Genomic DNA, 17933 nt, shown 5'->3' on the forward strand with positions numbered 1-17933 from the left:
CAAAAGAAACCAAAAGAAGAATATCGAAAGAGACGAACGAAAGCTATAAAAGTAATGAGGAAAACGAAAATAAGAGGCCAAAAAAGGAACAAAATGGAACCAAAAACGGGAAAATGGGACAGAAAATGTACAACGAAAGAGGAAAAGACGAAAACGGGTGATAAAAAATAATCGGAGTAGAAAAGAAATCACCGAATAAACGTGACAGAAAAGATGGTTAAACGTGTAAACAAGAAAGAGAGAAGAAGAAACGAGACAGAAAAAGGGAAAAAGAAAAGGGAAAAGACGAAAACGAAGAATGCAGTAAAACCAAAAAACAAGACTGTAAATAAGGCAAAATAAGACAAGAAACGAAGAACGAAACAACGAAACAGGAAATACGGACAATAAAATGGAAAACAAGAAAGCGAGAAAGAGAGGAAAAACGATGAAAATGAGACCAAAAACATAATAAGAGGAAGAATGGAATTGATGGAAACGAAAAGCGGATTAGAAAAGGAGCGAAATAACGAGAATCGAGACCGAAAGAGACATTGAGATAGGAAATGAGGAGAAACAGGTCTGAAAACAAGAAAAACCCGAAAAAAGACAAAAATGGAGCAAAGTACTCTGGTCTCATGAAATAGGTGGAAAATGGAATAAGAAACGAAAAGAAAAGGAACAGAGAACCCGCCCAGGAATAATGGAACATACATGAGAAAATAGGTAAAATGAGACAAGAAAGGGAATATGGATAGAAAACATGGGAAATCAAAAGGGGAAAGAAGAATGACGAGAGAGAAAAACGAAAGCTGTTTAAAGAAACGAGGGAAACGGAATAAAATGGGACAAAATATGGGAAAATTGGACAAAACAAACATACGAACAGAAAAAATGGGAAGGTAAAGAAAGGTAAAACAAATAGCAAAACACGGTAACGGGAGATAAAAAAGGAAAATTGGAGAGGAAACCCAAGTAATAATTTCAGTTTTATTACACTCTTATGATGGCATTTAAGACCAAAATTGGTCTTGAAGATCACGATAAGAGTACAATAAAACTCACACTGTCGCTTGGGAAAGAAATAAGGTAAACGTGACAGAAAAGACGGTTATTCCATGTTAAAAAAAAACAGGAACAGTAACCAAAAACAAATGGAAAACAAGAGAAACACAACATTGAAAATAAGACAAAATAGGACATGAAACGAAGAAAAACGGAACAAAAAAGGAAAACAAGAGATTAACGGTAAGAAAGTGAGAGCAAAAATCATAACAAGACCTTAATAAGAGAAATAACGGAGCTGACAAAAACGAAAATTGAGTTAGAGAAGTGGATAAAAAGCGAAAAAGGACAAAAACTGGCACCAAAAAATTCAAAATGGGATATAAAAAGCTAAAAATTCGAAAAAATTAACGGAAAACTGGCTTGAAAACGAGGACAAATCAGAGAAAAGGATTAAAAACTGAAGAGAGGAATCAGGAAGCAAGAAGAGAAAAGTAACAGAAAAAGAGAAAATAACGGCCAGACAAAATGTAACATTAAAGAAAAATAGAGGGAAAATGAGATCAAATGGGAATACGGAATAGAGAACAAAAGAAACTAAAAGGGGAAAGAAGAAAAGCGAGAGAGCTAAACGAAACCCGATGTAAGAAACGTGGAAAATGGGAAAAAGAAGTCGATCTGTATATAAAAGGATAAAATGGGTCAAAAATGGGAAAATGAAACAAAAAAGTGGAAAAGAAAAAACAGGAAAAAAGAGAAAAAGAGAAAAAAAGGAAAATGGAAAAATTAAACGGAACAGAAAAAGACGAAAACGTGAGATAAAAAAGAAAATCGGAAAGGAAAGGATTAAAGCCTACCACAAACATAATAACTGTGACAGAAAAGGTGGTGTACGTGACATAAAAAGCGCAAAAATGAAACAGACGAAGACGAAAAACGATAAGGAAAACTCTGGAGACGAAAAAAAGGTAAAAAGAGAAGAGAGAAGACCGAAAACGGGGACGACACAAACCAAAAACTTGTTAAACAAGTGGAAATCCAAGACTGAAAATACGATCAATTGGGATAGGAGACGAAGAAAACGAAACAATGAAACAGGAAACACGGTCTAGAAAAAAGGAAAAAGAGAGAAAAACAAGAAAAAACAGAGAGAGCATAAACCAAGGAAACGTTACAAAAAATGAGGAAAAAACGAAACAAAAAAGGAAAAACGGAACTAGAAAAGAAAAGCGACGGAACGAATAAGAAGTAAAATGTACTAGAGAATAAGACGTAAAATGTTAATTCCAACTTCAAGTAAACTTCATGTTTAACTTCGTGTCTACTATAACCGGTTTGAAGTAGAGTTTCAAGTTCAAGTTAGTCCAAATTCAAGTCAACTGTAATATGTAAATGTAATTCCATGTATGATCCAAATCTAATTCATGTCCAATTTCAAGTCCAATTTAAATTCCAATTTAAAGCTTAATTTCAAATCCAATTTAATTGCAAGTCAAATCCCAACTTTCATTTCAAATCCAATTCTGATTAGTCTTATCTTATTCAATTCCATTTTCAAATTAAATTTCACGTTCAATTTCAAATAAAATCTTCAAACTCTGTTTTAAGTCCCATTCCCATTTCAATATGAAATATAGCTTCAAGCCCAAATTATTCCCAATTCAAGTTTAATTTAACATCCTATGTCAAGTCCGACTTGAAATCCAATTGGAATCTAATTTCTAGATATATTAGTACCAAGACTAATTTCTAATCCAATTTTAACTTTGATTTTAATTCCAATTGCCCTCAAAAGCCGGGACTTTTCAAGCTAACTGGGCGGTATTTTTGTGATAAATAATAATAGATTCGCCATCCAACGGTTACCGTGTTTTTCTAGGTCAAAACATTCTCCTGAAAGAGCGAATACCCCACCTTTTGTTTGTGTCTGGACACGCTAGTGTGAATGTACCTGCCTATCAGAGATTGGCAAAATTAACAACAATAACCGCACATTGATACACTTACCGAAGGTGTTATCCTCGAAGCCGTTGGGTGTGATGATTTGTGTGTCTTCTGCAAATGACAAAGCACAACCGAACGGTACGAAACCGTCAGTATTGTTTCATAATTAGTTTCCCATTTGTCTGTAATTAATGCGTTACAGTCAGTGCAGTGGCTGGTACTTACCCGGACAAGTGACACAGTCAGCCGTCTTCTGCTGATTTGGACCTTCACAGGGTGCACCCCCGTACAGTGGAATCGGGTCGCTGCACGTCCTGGTTCGCTTCCGCCCTTGCACGGGCTTTCCAGGGCAACGACACTCCAACCAGGCACTCCACTGGCTCCAGCCGCCATTCACTGTGCAAATGAAGCGAAATGTTGAACGCAAATTATTACTCCATTTGTCAAATTGGCAATCGGCAATTCGTTGCTCGTTAGAAATGTGTCGGACCGAATTGCGTAATTCGATTTTCAACCCAATAACATGTTTCACCTTAATGATCCCTTGCAAACGAAAGAGCACTAGGCCACTGGGACAGTTTGCCGAGTCAATCATCGGGCAAAGGCACAACACAAAAACGGAATCATGCCGCGTCGAGTGCGAAGGCGTCAATAATAAGAAAGATAATTAGAAGGTGTGAATCGTGTCAAGAGCCGAAATCAACTCGTTCTACACTGCCGGATGATGAGAGCTGGACCCAAAGCTACTAAACTATCATTCCGAAAGACCCTGAACTACTCACTCATCCGCCGTACAACCCCGTTCGCAGAGAAGAAGCAGGAGTCAAATGAGTGCCTAATAAAACCGTTCTACTCTGCCGGCGAGCCAAACCGGACGTCTTAACGTCGAAAGTAGCTTTGGTTGCAGGGTGCAGCAGGGTGTTATTTGTGCTTGTTATTTTGGGACCCTTAAGGGGTTTTTTCGATTTTGCGCTTCACATTGCTGGCAGTACCTACGTGGAACCGCTCAACCAACGGTCCGTATAAAGAGCTGTTGGTAATTGAATTAATCTTACGGCAGCTCAATGTGCCTTGTTATAGCGGCAACATTATGCTGCCGTTGCCCCATAAGCAGACTGGTTCGGTGTAGAATCAATTCTTAAAACAATAAAAAAAAAACAAATCGAAGATATTCTTAAGGTTATTGCAAAAAAAAACCGATGAGGCGCAGCCTTTAGTGTTGACGCCTACACGCGTTTGATTAAATCAAACGAAAGATTTTTTTTCTTTCAAGTTTTAGACTTAATTCCTATTTAGCCATTGCTCTGGCTTTAACGAGATAAATATGAGGAAACATTTGCACCGAAAAGTGCCCTTAGCGAAAGAGAAACTCCATGATTTCTCGCGGTACGCGATACAGCTTGGGACTGGCCTGGCCGTAGTTTCAAGGAAGTTCCACTGAAGTCAGCCGTGCTGCATCCCGTACACCTATATATTCAACTTTCTGGTTCGGCACCAGCAAAACAGTTTAAATTTGTACCGGTCGGTTCGCAATCACAGTCGGTGGCAGGCAGGTCGGCTTGGGCAAGGACGCGACAAGCAATTGATGATATGAGAAAATAGCGCTCTCACAGCTGTCATTATGGCACCGAATAGCAATTGGCTTCGGAAAATCCCTCCGGTCTCGATTGAGGTGGAACCAACCGTCCGTTGTGCTCGTTGTGGCACAGGGTGGGAATTGATAGGCTGCTCCGACGTGGCTGTGAAGTCAAGCCGACTCTGAGCGGCGGATTACGGGACATTCGCCCTTAAGCCATCCTGAACCATCGTGTCCGTCAGAACCGGGTATTCATGCCTCTATCCTCCCTCTGGAGGTATCTGATTTCAATTGCACGCTTTACAGATGAATTGACTGTAACAATTGGGAACCCGACCGGTAAAGGATATTTGCCTCGGCAAAAATCAGTCCACTGTACAGGTCGGAACTTTTGGCGTGGTTTTGTTCTGGTACTGCTCACCGTGCGGGAAGTTCACGTCGGTTGACGAGTGCAACGATGCAAATTTACACGTGATGTCGGTAATTGGTAATATCCGCAGGGTTCCGTGAATGAGAATTGATTTTCAAATCCATTTTACACCTCCGTGTTCGTACGGCTACGGCGGACCAGATGTAACATGGCTTTGTTTTTACTGTGGTGATGTAAAAACAATTACTGTAAATCACTGACTGGACGGCATTGTGATTGGTGAAGATGAGAATGGTAGAAAATACTCTGCACATGCAAATGATGAAAAGTCCCAAGTGAATCAACGTGGTTGTGAAAATAAAGTTCTGTCGTGAAATTTAATTATTTCTGCGTGCTGTTTGTTCGGAACAGACGGAACGAAGGACTGATTGTTTGCCATTTTTGAAGTGTTAAAATGTATTTAAAAGGTGCCAAGCATTAAACGAGTCGCAGTTCAATTCGATATACGGTATTCATTTTTCCAGAGTTGGCTGTCTGTCATTAAATAACAATGTGCCGATATGGTAGTAGCAATTGAATCACAAATGTAATGTACGTGGGAACACTATAATCGAAACGGTTTAGCGACAAGAATATATCTGAGGCTTAAATAAATCCGGGTACGACAACAAATATGAAGGTTTTGCCTTTCTATTTTATAAATATATAGTGTAAAGGTATAGGAATCACTTGGAAAACCGAAAATAGAAAGAAGGTCCAGCGGGTCGAATGACATATGAGCCGCTCCGAATTATAGTGGTTTATTGACCATTTAGTTAATTTTACAGGAGACGCAATTGTCTAAAAAACTCTATAATAAATTCTATACAGTTTTTTTCTCTAAACCAAGTGTTCTAATGTGTAGTGTATAAAGTGATTCAACATGAGAATACATAAAAATCCCAACTTTTGTCAGAATATACGATTTATTCACACCAATGTACATAGACCACTACGATTTCATATATATTTTCACCGTAATCCCCAAAACGTTCCGCAACATAGTGGTCTATATCCAAGGGCTTTATAAATGGCTGTATCTTGCGCAGCTGACCGTCTAGCAAATTGCAGTCTTCGGGAAGGTTATTCCAATGACTACCAGCTTTAAGATAATATCAAAATAGTACAGAATTGTCTCACTACTACAAGGCTATGAGAAATAGTTAACTTCAACACTCAATTTTTTTTCTCTAGTTACGTTAACTGCCTGTAAAGAATCCATCTACCAACTATTAATGGTACTTCTAAGAAGGCCAGAAAAATCCCACCAACTCACTTAATCTATTGGTCTCAGTCACGTGAACACATGCCCAGTTCCTTTCTAAACATTTTGTACGATTCATGAAAAATTGTATAATCAAAGAAAATTCGGTACCAACTTTTCAAAAGGGCCAATCTGCAAAATGTAAACAAACCGAGTGAGGGTTATTTTCTGCTGGACTAGCATAGGAAAAGAAATACTCACTCGGTTTGTTTACACTTTGCAGATTAGCCCTTTTGAAAAGTTGGTGTCGAATTGTTGCATTTGAGTTGGAATGATCCATAAATCATTCCATGGTGAATAGTGGTGAAATGGTGAATAGTAAAATATTGACATTTTAACTAGTTAAATAACAACTGTAACCTAAACACCCTTTCCATAGAAAGTAACTTCTTATCGTTATTACTAAGTCACTAGCGCCGCCTGTTGAGTAATTTCGTAATTATTTTCCATACCATCTTAAAGGTAAGAGTAATTTTATAATTTGAGTCATAAAAATCCCTTTGTTATAATTTTTTCACTGATGATAATGATGATGATTTAAAAAAAATTCTTCACCCGGTTAATCGAGTCTAAAAGCCGGATAATCTTGTACGACGTGGGAGGTGAGGTAGCCTCTCAGTTGGCCTCGAGGTACGATGCTGATCTAAAAAGCTAGTCGTCGTATATTTGAATCTCAGCTGGGAGGCGCTGTTAGAGTCAATTATCAATAGTCGTAGCAACTTGCCCTGCAATTGTCCTGTACTCTAACAGCTGGCTGCGAAGTATTTTTTTAGTATCAATGCTGCCAAATATTTTTCGATTCGATTTAAAAACTAAGTTTCTATTTTTGTCCCAATGAATACAATTTGATCTCAGAAATTCCAACTCCATCGTATTTTCTAGATTTTTTATATAAAAATAAAAATAAATTGGCAGTGTTGCGAAATTCCAAAATTTAAACTAAAGTGCTGGCATCACTGCTCAGGAAAATGTTACTACATACTGTATACATGCTGTCACAAAAGGGCATAGAGACTCACTGCTTCATTAAAAACCTGATTTAATCCACCTAGTGGTGAAAGGAACCTTTGTTATACCATCTTACTTGCAATTTGAGATAGAAATCGACACGTTTGGTTTACATGAAATTTTTGGAAATTGAATAAGTTTACAAAATTCGAAACAAATAGAAGCACTTATAAATTTTGATAGTTTCTTTTCTCATGAAATTGCTGAAAAAGTTGTTACTAATGAGGGTAAGTGCAAGTAAAAGTAAGTTGTAAGATGAAATATTATTCTTTAACATATACATTGCGTAGTAAAGGTCTAGTTAAAAGGTTTTTGAACTATGCATAATTTCCTGTAACGCCATTCTATTTGATTCACAACAATAAAGTTCTCTTGAATAAATTTCATCAATTTTTATGAACTTTCGGTTACTCACGTTGTTGTATTTTGTACACCATATGTAGGTTTTGAATGCCATATTGTTATATAGTTACAAATCGTATATTACGTATATACTAACGTATATTCTTCAATAAACTTGTTATGAGCAAAATGTCAGAATTATTCAATGCATTATTACTTTAAATTGTTGGGAAAATAGATTAGCATAAACCGACATCACAGAAACGAAGCAAGTAGCATGTGAGGTGTACCGCAATTGGCCCCAACTGAAATTTTCTTTCGCTTCTTCATATGGAAAAATGGTGTCTGTGTGCAGCAAAACTACCAGCAAATGTAAAATGTTTAAAATGTATCCGTCTGTTGGTAGTCGAGTAATTCGGGGTCAAAACCAGGGTATTTTTTTATAATCAAAGTTCTACAGTTCGTAAACAAGGAAACATAGAGGTATACTATGTTCAGCAAAGTTGTGTATTTTTATTATTTATACAACTTTGTAACACATGAAAAAGTCATACAACAATTACAAAAAGAGCTAAAATAGAAAAACTGATTTTTCAAATTAATATACAATAAATAAGATCTCTTCGTTGAAGAGATAGAAGGTTACTGTCTTCAGCAAAATTTCTTGTAATAATATGCTCTAAAACTTTGCAGAACACATCAATGTGTTATATTGAAACTGAAGGAAAATAATTTTTTTATTTCACTTTTAGGGGGATTAATCAAAATTCAAATTCTACCAGACGATAGAGCTTTCAATTTCAAGAAACTCTTCCAAAGGTTTGATAAACTTAAAACCAAGTTTTCCTAGTCAAAACTCTAGTGCGCACGTTTTCTTTGGTTTTGGGCTATTGTGCGCGCGAGTAACTGTGTTATAAAAGTTGGCGCGAGTGTTCGAGGGTTAATATCTTTTGACTGGTAAAACCAATTCTTATGAAATTTTGCATATATATTCGTAGTGTGAAAACCTCTCGTTTGATATTAAAATAATTGGAATTAGGTTATTTTTCTTGGTTAAAATCATTATAAATTATTGTTAATTTTGGTGTGGTGTATTGAATTACTCGTAACTTTCAAATTAAACATCCAATCAAAAAACCATTCAATAGTGATCTATCCAGCTTTATTACCTGCCAAATGAAATTAATAGCACGTAAATCGGTTGGGCCATCTCTGAGAAACAGGCGATCATTTGAACCTTGTCAAAACTGGTTTTTTAAGCATAACTTTTAAACTACTTGTTTGTTTTCAATAAAAATTGGCGTGAAGTTTAGCAATAGTAAGAGCTTTTATTTGGTATAAGATCGATGAAATCGGTTATGTGGTTCCGGAGAAAATCGTGTCACGTAATTTTCACATTTTTGCTTATAACTTTTAAACTAAAAGTCAGACCACGAAACCATTTAATAGTGATATACTAGGTAAAAATACCTTTCAAATAAAAGTTATAGCAGACGAATCGGTTCAGCCATCTCCGAGAAATAGGCGATTGAAAATTAAAGCGCACACACATACACACATACACACACACACACACACACACACACACACACACACACAGACATTGCTCATTCGTCGAACCTGATCGATTGGTATATGTGACACGGCCCTCCGGGCCTCAGATCGACTTCCTGTTTTTCGACCAATTCCTAAACCTTTGTTATATTGTATAACAAAGGTAAAAATTATTTTGCTCTTGGTTTTCCATAAGAAATTGGAGGCCGCTTGCTTCAAAACGTTGTCTCTGGATCGGCAAGGAATACTTCTTGACGATAAGTGATTCTAATGTAAAAAAAATCTGTGGAATACAATGGAGTCGGAACCTTTAAGATTTAAATGTATTCATTGAGAGAAAAATAGAAATTTAGTTTTCAAATCGAATTAAAAAATATTTGGCAGCACTGGTGCTAAAAATACCGCTTTCTCGCTTTGAAAATGTGAAAATAGTACCTTTCTAGACTTAACATTTCCGGAGATATAAGCAAAAGAAAATTAGCGGATTTCACGAAATCAAGGCTTTTGCTGATAAGGGGGGGAGTGGTCCCATAGAGGGAGGGTGAGTCTAATCCAATCCAAATCCAATCCAATTCTAATCCAAATCCAATCCAATTGTAATCCAAATCCAATCCAAATCCAATCCAAATCCAATCCAAATCCAATCCGAACCCAATCCGAACCCAATCCAAATCCAATCCAAATCCAATCCAAATCCAATTCAAATCCAATCCAAATCCAATCCAAATCCAATCCAAATCCAATCCAAATCCAATCCAAATCCAATCCAAATCCAATCCAAATCCAATCCAAATCCAATCCAAATCCAATCCAAATCCAATCCAAATCCAATCCAAATCCAATCCAAATCCAATCCAAATCCAATCCAAATCCAATCCAAATCCAATCCAAATCCAATCCAAATCCAATCCAAATCCAATCCAAATCCAATCCAAATCCAATCCAAATCCAATCCAAATCCAATCCAAATCCAATCCAAATCCAATCCAAATCCAATCCAAATCCAATCCAAATCCAATCCAAATCCAATCCAAATCCAATCCAAATCCAAACCAAATCCAATCCAAATTCAATCCAAATCCAATCCAAATCCAATCCAAATCCAATCCAAATCCAATACAAATCCAATCAAAATCCAATCCAAATCCAATCCAAATCCAATCCAATCCAAATCCAATCCAAATCCAATCCAAATCCAATCCAAATCCAATCCAAATCCAATCCAAATCCAATCCAAATCCAAATCCAAATCCAATCCAAATCCAATCCAAATCCAATCCAAATCCAGTCCAAATCCAATCCAAATCCAATTCAAATCCAATCCAAATCCAATCCAAATCCAATCCAAATCCAATCCAATTCAAATCCAATCCAAATCCAATCCAAATCCAATCCAAATCCAAACCCAAATCCAATCCAAATCCAATCCAAATCCAATCCAAATCCAATCCAAATCCAATCCAAATCCAATACAAATCCAATCAAAATCCAATCCAAATCCAATCCAAATCCAATCCAATTCAAATCCAATCCAAATCCAATCCAAATCCAATCCAAATCCAAACCCAAATCCAATCCAAATCCAATCCAAATCCAATCCAAATCCAATCCAAATCCAATCCAAATCCAATCCAAATCCAATCCAAATCCAATCCAAATCCAATCCAAATCCAATCCGAACCCAATCCAAATCCAATCCAAATCCAATCCAAATCCAATTCAAATCCAATCCAAATCCAATCCAAATCCAATCCAAATCCAATCCAAATCCAATCCAAATCCAATCCAAATCCAATCCAAATCCAATCCAAATCCAATCCAAATCCAATCCAAATCCAATCCAAATCCAATCCAAATCCAATCCAAATCCAATCCAAATCCAATCCAAATCCAATCCAAATCCAATCCAAATCCAATCCAAATCCAATCCAAATCCAATCCAAATCCAATCCAAATCCAATCCAAATCCAATCCAAATCCAATCCAAATCCAATCCAAATCCAAACCAAATCCAATCCAAATTCAATCCAAATCCAATCCAAATCCAATCCAAATCCAATCCAAATCCAATACAAATCCAATCAAAATCCAATCCAAATCCAATCCAAATCCAATCCAATCCAAATCCAATCCAAATCCAATCCAAATCCAATCCAAATCCAATCCAAATCCAATCCAAATCCAATCCAAATCCAAATCCAAATCCAATCCAAATCCAATCCAAATCCAATCCAAATCCAGTCCAAATCCAATCCAAATCCAATTCAAATCCAATCCAAATCCAATCCAAATCCAATCCAAATCCAATCCAATTCAAATCCAATCCAAATCCAATCCAAATCCAATCCAAATCCAATCCAAATCCAATCCAAATCCAAACCCAAATCCAAATCCAATCCAAATAGCCACCTTCTGGATACTGGGTTTGCCATAGAGCTGTGCGAGTTCATGGTTCATCCTCCGTCTCCGTACTCTGTTCTCCTGTACCCCGCCGAAGACCGTTCTTAGCATTCATCGTTCGAGAACTCCGAGCACTCGCAGGTCGTCTTCGAGCATTGTCCATATTTCATGCTCGTAGAGACCAACCAGTCTAATAAGCGTCTTGTACAGGGTGCACTTTGAACGGGGACTTAGTCTGCTCGACCGCAATTACTTGTGAAGCGGACCAATAATACACCACCGAATCTCACGGCTGGTATCATTATCCGCCGTTGCCAGAGACAAATTCAGACAAATTCGTCAACTACCGTGACCGCACATAATTGCGATCAGCTCCTAATTCCGATCACTCAACCTAAATGGTCAATTTTTAGTAAATTGAGCCAAAATCTGTAGTAAATGAGCACGCTTAGTTATTGTGCTATGTGTTTATGTGTCAGTTGTTGAAAAATGACTGCCTTTGGGGCACCATGTACTTCAAAATAAATTAAATTCGACAGGCAGAAGCAAAAAACACCATCAAAATGTATTTTCTTAGCCGAAGTGCTAAGCGCACGATCAAATTTGCTAAGATCATAGCAGCGTGAAAACATATTACCTTCTTCGGTATTCTATGATAACTAATAGATACAAGCATATATAACCGTTCTGTATCAAATTTGGCTGAAAAAATGCTGAATTTGCGGAATTTATTCTATTAAAGTAATTAATCGGAATTATGAACATAATTTTTTTTTCTGCTTCTAATTCCGATCACTATATCAAAGTTATAAACTGGCAAAATGCAAGCTAACGAAGTTACTATTTAGATTTTACGATTGATTGCAACGTGATAACATGGTAGGATTATCGAAATTTTTTGACGTAGGACTACGTCTTACGGCAGGCTGTCAATCAAAATTTGGAGTTAAACCACCGTCACGAAAGAATGAAAGATGTTGAACGCTAATAGCTCTTCCAATTTAAAACGGATTTTGATCATAAACGATGCAGCAATTGTACGGTTTTCTTGAAAAGGTTGTTTGTTAATCGCTAAATAGTGAAAATTAACGAAAGCTTTCCAGCTAAAAATTGCTAATAAGTCTTGCTTCCCAGGCACGGACGACCATTACACACACCAAGCTTGTGGCTGGAACTGATTACCATTAGCAAGCATAAGCATAGGATTCCGCACGTGTGCTGCTACTCCGTTATTGACCAGGATGAAAATTGCAAAATGATGGCTGGAAAAAGCATGCTTAGGACAGCGCACTGTTCTTGTTTGTGCAACCTTATCAGGTCCCTGCGTGCTGATCAATATAGACGCCAAGCTTGTGGCTGCTGCTGATTCAAGACAAAGAAGCAAAATAAACTTGCGTGTTTTTTATTTACTACAGAGCACAGCATAGCCTAGGTGGTACATTCCGATTTGGAATTTTGACCTTCTGTTTTTATACGACAGACTTCGTAACCTGTAAGAATACGGGACAATTGTGCTACAAATCCTTTGACTTTTTCAGTCGAGATTCGAACATGTGATGTCTAGCTTCCTGATCAGATGATTCTAGCAAAAATCTTACAGAATTGTTGCTCAAGTTGATATGTCTATCAAACTTTGTTATAAATGTTTCTACCAAGATTCTATCCCGTCCTGTTACTTATAAATCGCTTTGTCACAATTTGGTTATACAGCAAGACAGAATACTGATTTCTGTTACTCATATGGATGTAAACTAGATAAAATTATATCATAATTTGATATATTTGTGATATGTCTTGAGCAAATTTTGTTACAATTTTAGTTATTTCAACTGCTAACGAGACCAAGTTTATAACAAAACGCAAAGGAGACTTTGTTATAAAATACTTATCATCTAGAACTCATCCTGTTATAAATTTGATATATTCATATGTTCGGGTTATTAAACCAGCGTCGTACCTCCAAGCCAACTGAAAGGCTCAGACGTTTTGCTTTTCTAACGCTGCAAACAAGCGACAGCGCAGCGCAGTTATGAACTATCTTATTAATGCGTGTTCTTTCAATATAACAATAACATATTATTTTGAGAACTTAAGTTTTCTCCTAGAACTTTGTTAATAGCTGCATGCGTGAGGCAAATTTCTATACTGAAATACTCCGACTTTGGCACTGGTAAAAATATTCGTTTGTGATATCACAAAATAGCTCACCTACCATAAATACGGTACAGCAAGATAATATTATTATTATATTGTTTGTTTTTTTTCTCACTTTACGTTATTTATGCTACACATATATATACCAATATGGGGTAAAAAGTTTTCTTTAATATTCGAGGTTTCTTCGTGAAAACCAGCCTCACGTAGTTCTACGCCAACTACGTGGTCATGTCTGGAACACAACCTTTCTGATTTGATTTTTACTATTATTTATGATCAAAGCTTTATGAAAACGTCGAAATGACCTAATTTTATTGTAATTGTAACAGTTGAACAAAAATAAAAGAAGAGGAAAGTTTTATAATCCGCTTGTCGATCTTTTAAGTACACAAATTTTATGAATATTAAGCTAATGATAATAATTATCATTAACGCATGCAGAAGATGACTGGTAGGGGGATTGTCGTCAAACTACATAAAAGCAATACATTTTAGATCCATTTGGTACGAGTTGACAAAAGTTTTTTGCTTTAACAACTTATCATGACGTGATCGGAATTAGATACACCTGTGATCGGAATTAGAATCACCCCTTATAATTGATGATCGGAATTAGGTGCACTGATGCATCATCCTATGATGCATTTTTTTAACTTTCGGTAAATAATTTAGGCATTTTAGTATTTTTCCATTAAACATAATTGAAAATACTTGCTAAAGACACATACTGTGTTAATAAATATCAAAGCTATATTTTTCAGTAGGGACTCAAAGATGAATCATGCCTTAGGTGATCGGAATTAGGTGCTTTCACGGTACCTCAAACTCATCGCCGTCGATTAAAATACTACTGCCCAAGCGGCGTCGTTCGGCCTCGGTTTCACTGGCCAGCATGTACTTTGTTTTAGATGTGTTTACCTTTAGTTGGTATAACTTTGTTTATAACCTGAATTTTACTCCAATCAGCTGTTTATCCAGGGTGCAAATTAAAAAGTAGCATCGCTTAGCGATGCAGATCAATTTAAAATGTTTGACATTCAACTGTCAAACTTAATCTCGGCCTGCAGCAAACCGTCGAGAACTCTACGCAGGTGGTCTTAGGTAGAACTTATTGCTGCGCATTACGGCAGAACAAACCGTAACCCATAAGCGTAATTCGGTAGCAAACTGCAACGCCGCCGCCAACGACGACGGGGACGTCGAACGTTGCTGTTGGCTACCAAATAATCCCACGCTTAAATTTTATCCCATTTCCATAATCTGATTCGCCTGTTATTGCCAATTCTTTCCAGTCTCCATCGAGCGATGCGATGCGAAAGGTGGAAAGCATTCGAGTGCAACTGCTCTGCCGTCTCGAGCCATTAACGATGTCCCCGCGGTTCCCGCCGTTGTTGTTAGTGGCTGGCTGGTTGGAAGGAGCTACTGTGCATTAGCATTTTTTCCCTACAGTGGCATTCGCACGAGTGCATTCATTTATTTATTATTGGCACCTTTCACGATATCGGAATCTTTTTATGCGGGTACAGTGAGATTTTTTAAGCGGGTAAAATAATTGGATCACATTTTTTGGGTCCCCTATAAAATACGAAGCAACTCTTACAAGAAAGCATTTTAGCAGACTATAAGGTACAGTACAACATGCACCGTACATATGCTACGAAAGCATTATATTTTATTTTAACCCGTTTACAGTGCCCTTTCTCTCGCAGTGGCAATTGCCCGATTCCAACTGTTGCCCTCGAATGACGGCGTCCGCTCGGATTAAGTGCACTACGGTGAGCAACAACATCGAATGCTTATGACTTTTTGTCGTTTTGCATCTCGCAGATATTTCTTAATCCCTGCATTCTTATTGAGCCATTTGTGGTTCACTAAGCAGAACATGGCGAAAGGTTCACGAGCGAGCGGAAGAGGGAAAAAACCGACAATGATCAGATCTCTAGCGGTAAAATAAGAACAAAACCAAACAACAGACCCAACCAAAGACGCAATCTCGAGACTTGAGATCGAATTGAAACAACTGCAACTGCAAGCTAGACGCTTTCCCTCGCTCCTGAAAGCACCGAGAATGAATGAAAGCTTTAGCCGGTGCGGTGCGGTGGTTTCCGACCCGTGCGTGGTGGGCGGGGTCCACGACTGCACTCCACTAGAGAAGTCAGTGGAACTAATCTGCATTTTAATCAATATTTAAATTATTTTGCTTCGTTCATTTGCTGGTTGTTTCCGTCCGTTGGCGTGGTTCCTCAGTGTTGCCACTTATTAATTGACGTTTAAATTGGAATAAATTAAAAGTTATGTTTTCATTACGGTATCGGCAAGTTGATGCCGGCTTCGCCCCTATACCGCAGCCGCCGGCCAATGATGGGGGGAGCGACGACCGACGCGATCGCTGAGATTTGGTGACTGTAGGTTTTCATCGAATTGTTATGATTGTTTGCTTCCGACTAATTTAATTTTGTTGTTTTTTTGTTACTCTCAAGTTCATTTTTTATTCCAAATTAAAAAAAACGCTCGAAGAGTTCTGATGACTATGTTTTTACTCCATTTGTGTTTTTGATAACTCGCAATTTCAAGTTGTAAGGAACGGTTCTCTTTCCTCTAGTAAACTAGAACCTATAAAATGACGCTTGCTTCCATACTCTCACATTCACCGAACATGCCCATCGATTGTAGATGTAAAATTTCCATCAATATTCAGCGGACGCCGTCGCTCACAATCTGTGACAGTGAATCACAACTTATGACGGGAGGAGATTTGGTCAGCTTCCGAAACGTCGGCTCATGCTTCACAAAGCGTACAGCGCCCGGTGGGACCCACAACATCACCGACGACTCGACGCTGGTCGACCGTTTCGTGCCACATGCGAGCGAAACAGAATCATCCACCCCCAACACGTGATTGAATTTCCTAGGTGAACAGTAAAGCTCAGTTAGTTGGCAAGTTGGTGCGCGGTCAACGTTGAATGCAAATTGAAAAATGTCTACCCTGCAACCGACTGCTGGCTGGTTCACTGACTGGCTTGGGGTGCTAACAGTTTTTCGTCCATTAGTACGGAAATATCCGAAAATGATTCCCTATTTGATTCAATTTCTGTTACATATCACCCTATATACTAGGGTGGGCCACTATTTTCTGAATTTTATGATTTTTTGAATCACGAATCAAGTTATTTTTTGATTGCCATACCAGAAATAAGTTATAACCGTACAGCGTAAAATCTGTGGAATATGGCCGGATGGGCTAAACTTCTAATTTGAGTGTTTCCAGATATGTTTTGACGGGTTTGGAAACATGAGACCAAGCGTTGTCATACTGTTAAATCTTCGTCCGCTGCTTTTTCCAAAAAGCGAAAAGTGGATATATAGTTATGAATGTAGGACGAACGTCACTTAAAAAAATACAATTTATTCACTTCTTTTGATACGTGTACGCCGTTCTAACTCTAGATTAATTCTGGTTTCCCTGCTGGCTCGATTCGCGATCGAACTCCTATCGTAAAACTAAAAATGTCTACTCTGCAATATCCATGCCGAATGGGCCGCCCGAGCAGGAGCGAAGAGCAAAATAATATAAAAACAATATCAAACTGTGTTATAATGGTATATTTTGTTATTGAATTGATATGGAGATACATTGATAACACATTTTGTTATTGAGTAGATATTTAAAACAGTGGTTGTAAGATGAGTTCAATAACTGATTTTGTTATCATATATTATTTTGGCCTTAAAATGACATTCGATATATTTGGGTATGAAATGGGGAAGGCAAATGAGGAGTGTCCAATATAGCTCTAGCCATCCCAGGCCCCTACCTAGCGGCTCCACGTGGCCATACCTGATAATGCTCTATTGAGTAGCCAAGCTAGGAGGTGCGATGCTGGGTGGTTTCCGGCTGCCTGACTTCAAAACCGAGGTTTTGGGCAGACGGCGGAGCCACACGACCTAGCTAATTGGTAAGCCTAATGAGTTATTTTGATTATTTTTTTCGTTTTAGCTTGTGAAGCATCTACTGCTATAGAGTAAAAACTTTGGCCAAAACGAGTTTTAATACTGCACATGGATACCAGAATGAAAAATTAAATTAACTATTAGAAGCACTTATGGAACCTCAAAGGACGCTACTTTATTTATACGAAGGACTGCTGGTGAGATTGTTCTATTTTTACCTATATATACCACATTTCATCTTAATATCATATTATTAACAGTATTATTATTGAAATCATAAATGTGGAAGACTGGATGATGGAGTGGGTTGCCAACCTGAATCCTTAAGGTCTGAAGCAAATATG

The 17933-nt window shown here is 37.7% G+C and overlaps 1 protein-coding gene across 1 annotated transcript in view; it reads right to left on the bottom strand.

Annotated features, from left to right (window-relative positions):
- Nucleotides 1-17933, bottom strand: part of LOC128740427 (netrin receptor unc-5-like) — a 249626-nt gene that overhangs the window by 92155 nt on the left and 139538 nt on the right. Inside the window, exons 5-6 of the mRNA XM_053835968.1 lie at nucleotides 3154-3324; nucleotides 2992-3039 (exon numbers count right to left, since the gene is read on the bottom strand). Coding sequence (XP_053691943.1) covers nucleotides 2992-3039; nucleotides 3154-3324 — 219 coding nt within the window. The remainder of the gene's footprint in view (nucleotides 1-2991; nucleotides 3040-3153; nucleotides 3325-17933) is intronic.

Source organism: Sabethes cyaneus, chromosome 3, assembly GCF_943734655.1.
Source record: "Sabethes cyaneus chromosome 3, idSabCyanKW18_F2, whole genome shotgun sequence".
NCBI lineage: Eukaryota > Metazoa > Arthropoda > Insecta > Diptera > Culicidae > Sabethes > Sabethes cyaneus.